This window comes from Chanodichthys erythropterus, chromosome 10 (genome assembly GCF_024489055.1).
Source record: "Chanodichthys erythropterus isolate Z2021 chromosome 10, ASM2448905v1, whole genome shotgun sequence".
Classification (NCBI taxonomy): domain Eukaryota; kingdom Metazoa; phylum Chordata; class Actinopteri; order Cypriniformes; family Xenocyprididae; genus Chanodichthys; species Chanodichthys erythropterus.
Genome location: NC_090230.1, coordinates 33,873,707 through 33,878,913, shown reverse-complemented (window position 1 = coordinate 33,878,913; position 5,207 = coordinate 33,873,707). Strand labels below are relative to the sequence as shown.

At 40.4% G+C, this 5,207-nt stretch overlaps 1 protein-coding gene across 1 annotated transcript; it reads right to left on the bottom strand.

Moving 5' to 3' along the window:
• Positions 1-339: 339 nt before the first annotated feature.
• Positions 340-4,627, bottom strand: LOC137028286 (piggyBac transposable element-derived protein 4-like). Its single transcript, XM_067397061.1, has 2 exons — positions 3,023-4,627; positions 340-849 (listed from the first exon to the last, which is right to left on the bottom strand). The coding sequence occupies exons 1-2, from the start codon at positions 4,442-4,444 to the stop codon at positions 340-342; spliced, it is 1,932 nt and encodes a 643-aa protein (XP_067253162.1). The 5' UTR covers positions 4,445-4,627.
• Positions 4,628-5,207: the final 580 nt, after the last annotated feature.

The following is a 5,207-nucleotide window of genomic DNA, read 5'->3' as shown; positions in this document are numbered from 1 at the left end:
TTTTAGATATATTACTTATGATATACTTACTCAGAAACTAAATTTATCATTTTTATATTCACTTCTTTTGAAGTGTCAGTTTTTGCATTGATGCCCACATACAAATAGTGTTACAAGGAAAAGATGTAGGGTAGACATTATTTTGTCATATTATCATTTATTAAAAACATCAAACATCAACTTTCAGTAACTACAATGAGGTCAACTAATAAAAATGTCAAGAAAACAGGAGCAATAATCAGAAGATTAGCAAACAAGATACTAAATAGAATAGCTAAGAAAAGAATGTAATAAAAACAGTAAAAAACAAACAGCAGATAAACAGTGACAAAGTCCTGTTTAAACTTTATTGCATGAGTAGCAGTAAGTAGTTATAACAGCGTGTGACCTACAAATGTACATCTTACACTTGTTGCACGTCATACTGGTTTTTGTACTCTTCTTTGATTCACAGACCTGACACCTTTTCCTCTTGGAGGGGGTTGATACTGGGGAGGGGCCGGATTCTTTGACTTCAAGAGAGCATTTGCGTGCTTCCATCACTTTTTCGCACAAGGGAGTTTGGGGGCCGGCTTTGCTTCTCAAAGACCATGCTTTTGTTTCCTTTACCATATCCTGAGAGGCTTGTGTGCGGGGAAGGCAGTGCCGTCTTTCCATGTAGGGAGTCACCAAAGCTACCCCTAGCTCTTCCAGAAAGAGTCTCCTTTTGGAGCTCCTCTGTTTGTTCCATTTAGGATTTATTTCAGTCCAAAGTACAAATGCATTGTAGGCGGAGACATCCAGCATGTTAAAGAAAATCACCATGGGCCAACGACGTGTCATCCTTTGGCAGGTGTATGTGGCCACCACCTGGAAGTGAAATAACAAGCCAAAAACACAAAAGCTTTAGTCATCAGCTGACGATTTGTGCAATTTGCCCTTAAAGTCATGATAAGATGGAAGTAGTAACAGATCTTTTCTTCTCTATTGTGCACATCCAGGTGTAACACATTTTTTAAAAAGAGAACATATGCATGGATGAATTGACCCTTCCCCGGGAGTTTGATTGACAAGCGATCCAACCAATCATAACGCCGAATCCGCCACTTTGTTCGACAAAGCAGTCCGGAGTTAGAAGATTAACCTCGATGGACTTGAACTTGAAAATTGGTGTGTACTGACGTCTTTCCACGTTTGAAACAACATTCCTTCTCATGTTCATTCATGTTTATTTGATGCTATAAATGAACTAATAGGAAGAGATGATCGGTTGCATGATCGAGGCACTACAGCAATCTGTCATTAAAGAGCCACAAAACGGTTTTTATTGTTCAAATTTCTGACACACTGTTATCAAACATCTGACGCCACCCACTCTGATGAGAGCGACGTGTAGATGAATATGTAAATGTGTGCTGCCTGCTTTCCTCTCAGTAACAAAATAAACACAACAAAAATGAGAAAACAGCCAGCACTTTTTTTATAGAAAGCATACGATAAGCATCTGATCATAACATCATGGGCATGTTAGCAGGAGCTCTGCTAATTATCACTCCAGTAAAGTCACGTCATGTTTATTTATATGGCATTATATTAAATAGATTGCTTAAAAGCATGCAGATTTACAGTATCAAACATGAAAAAGTGTCAGTGCCTCATTTGATCAGAAGCACAACTTAAAGGTGCCCTAGATTGGTTTTTTTACAAGATGTTATATAAGTCTAAGGTGTCCCCTGAATGTGTCTGTGAAGTTTCAGCTCAAAATACCCCATAGATTTTTTTTAATTAATTTTTTTAACTGCCTATTTTGGGGCATCATTAACTATGCACTGATTTTTTCAGCACGGCCCCTTTAAAAGATGCGTTCCCTCTGCCCCACGAGCTCTCGACTATACATTGCATTTACAAAGTTCACACAGCTAATATAACCCTTAAATGGATCTTTACAAGATGTTCGTCATGCATGCATGCATGCTTCGAATTATGTGAGTAAAGTATTTATTTAGATGGTTACGTTTGATTCTGTGTGAGTTTGAGGCTATGCTCTGTGGCTAAAGCTAACATTACACACTGTTGGAGAGATTTATAAAGAATGAAGTTGTGTTTATGAATTATACAGACTGCAAGTGTTTAAAAATGAAAATAGCAACGACTTTCGTCTCCATGAATACAGTAATAAACGATGGTAACTTTAACCACATTTAACAGTATTAGCAACATGCTAATGAAACATTTAGAAAGACAATTTACAAATATCACTAAAAATATCATGTTATCATGGATCATGTCAGTTATTATTGCTCCATCTGCCATTTTTCGCTGTTGTTCTTGCTTGCTTACCTTGTCTGTGCACAGATCCAGACGTTAATACTGCCTTTCCTTGTCTAATGCGTAGAATGGGCTGGCATTATGCAAATATTGGGGTCATACATATTAATGATCCCGACTGTTACGTAACAGTCGGTGTTATGTTGAGATCCGAGTGTTTTCCGGAAGTCTTTTAAACAAATTGGATTTATATAAGAAGGAGGAAACAATGGAGTTTGAAACTCATTGTATGTCTTTTCCATGTACTGAACTCTTGTTATTCAACTATGCCGAGGTAAATTCAAATTCTGATTCTAGGGCACCTTTAATTTTCTACTATAAAGGGGCTTTCCAGTGTGTTTGTTTTCACCCGTGTAGATCTTACCTTGAAGGATTAAACAGATAAAATGAGTCAGAGAAGAGTTCCATGTGAAAGAAGGCGGAGCCTCAGAGCACACCTCCTATTACATTATCATCACAGACCAATGGTTGTGCAAAAGTGTTTTGTAGCTAAAGCAATTGCTAAGATTGCACTTGGGCAAGTCATTTTGAATTCCCAAAACGAACACAAAACGAACTTAGTTTTGGCCTGATTTTGTTCATCAGTTCGTTCTTCGATTTCGTTTGTAGTATATCGGGGCCTTAAGATCTATAATATGCATTTAGAAAATAGATAGGGTTACATTTCATTTTATGCATATGTATAATGTATAAATAAATCAAAGTAGTAAAATACCTTGTCAAGGGTGTCAACTCCACCTTTGGTCTGGTTGTAGTCTAGGATTATTTGCGGCTTCTTGTGGTCTTTGCTGCTTATTGTGGCATCTCTGTGAAATGTACTCATCAAAAGCACGTTTTTATTTTTTCTGGGACAGTAGGACACAAGAGTGTGTGTCTCTGTGAAGGCGAACTTGGATGAGAGTCGGGGCCGGTCTTTTTTTGACAGGAGCGCAGGTGGGAGCTCAGGCTTGTTTGATCTGACTGTTCCGATCATGCTCATTTTTCTTCGGAGCAGCTCTTCGCCGAGGGCGTACGAGGTGAAAAAGTTGTCACATGTGATGGTGTGTCCCTGGAGACCAGAGGTCATGTCCAAGACCACACGCATTCCCTGGTTCTTTTCTGGCTTTCTGTCAGCAGCTTTCCCAGTGTAGATCTGCATGTTCCATGCATAGCTCGATCTGGAATCGCACGCTGCCCAGATTTTAATTCCGTACTTGCTCGGTTTACTCGGCATGTATTGTTTGAAGGGACAGCGACCTCTGAAAGGGACCAGGCACTCGTCCACAGTGACGTTCGGGCCTGGATTGTACATGAACGGCAGGCGTTCGACCCATTTTTCCCAAATGTCCCTTACTGGTGCCAGCTTGTCACGTTTCTCTTGGCCAGGCCCTGCACCCCTTTTGTAAAAGCAGAAGACCCTCGACATCATGGCAAAAGTTTTCATTGGCATAGTAGCACGAAAAATTGTCCTCCCCGATACACTGTTCCATAAGCTGCCCAAAGCCTCATGATGGGATCGATACACGCCCGCCAGGATCAGCAGACCAAAATAGGCCTGTAAGTCTATCCAGTCCAGGTTCTTCCAGGATTTATTAAACACACGTTTCCCCTCTAAATTGGTCATTTCAATCAAAATCTCTTTAATTTCATCTGTGAAAAACAATTCAAATGTTGATTTTATGTCTTCGGCATTGGAACATGCAAACCTGGTTGGTCCAGGGGTCATTTTTATGATAGAACGAGCTGGTGTTCTCCCTCGTCTCTCAGAAGGAGTTGTTGAAGTCCACATTATTTTCCCGTTTTTAGACTGGTAAGCGGCCTCCACCTCGGGAGGGACCTCTTCCTCTCCCTCTGACTCTTCCCCTTCAGTAGAGTGGTAGTCTGGGTCGAATTCTGTATCGTCCTCTGTTTCAGACTCTTGATCGAAGAGCTCCTCTTCAGACTCAGATTCTTCTTCCAGGTCTCTTTCCTCTTCCATTAATATATCACTTGTATGTAAGGTCACAAATCTTTCCTCTTCCATAAATCCATCGCTCTTATGTAGGGTCGCATCTCTTTCCTCTTCCATAAATCCGTCTCTTGTATGTAGGGTCGCATCTCTTTTCTTTTCCATAAATCCATCACTTGTACGTGGGGTCGCATCTCTTTCCTCTTCCATAAATCCATCACATGTATGTAGGGTCGCATCTCTTTCCTCTTCTCTAAATCCATCACATGTATGTAGGGTCGCATCACTTTCCTCTTCTCTAAATCCATCACATGTATGTAGGGTCGCATCTCTTTCCTCTTCTCTAAATCCATCACATGTATGTAGGGTCGCATCTCTTTCCTCTTCTTTAAATCCATCACTTGTATGTAGGGTCGCATCTCTTTCCTCTTCTCTAAATCCATCACATGTATGTAGGGTCGCATCTCTTTCCTCTTCTCTAAATCCATCACATGTATGTAGGGTTGCATCTCTTTCCTCTTCTCTAAATCCATCACATGTATGTAGGGTCGCATCACTTTCCTCTTCTCTAAATCCATCACATGTATGTAGGGTCGCATCTCTTTCCTCTTCTTTAAATCCATCACTTGTATGTAGGGTCGCATCTCTTTCCTCTTCTCTAAATCCATCACATGTATGTAGGGTCGCATCTCTTTCCTCTTCTCTAAATCCATCACATGTATGTAGGGTTGCATCTCTTTCCTCTTCTCTAAATCCATCACATGTATGTAGGGTCGCATCTCTTTCCTCTTCTCTAAATCCATCACATGTATGTAGGGTCGCATCTCTTTCCTCTTCTCTATATCCATCACATGTATGTAGGGTCGCATCTCTTTCCTCTTCTTTAAATCCATCACTTGTATGTAGGGTCGCATCTCTTTCCTCTTCTTTAAATCCATCACTTGTATGTAGGGTCGCATCTCTTTCCTCTTCT

Coding starts and splice junctions, on each gene's coding strand:
- LOC137028286 (XM_067397061.1), bottom strand. CDS start 4,444: ATGGAAGAGGAAAGAGATGCGACCCCACGTACAAGTGATGGATTTATG. Junction 850..3,022: donor GAGTTGACACCCTTGACAAG/GTATTTTACTAC, acceptor TTTCACTTCCAG/GTGGTGGCCACATACACCTG.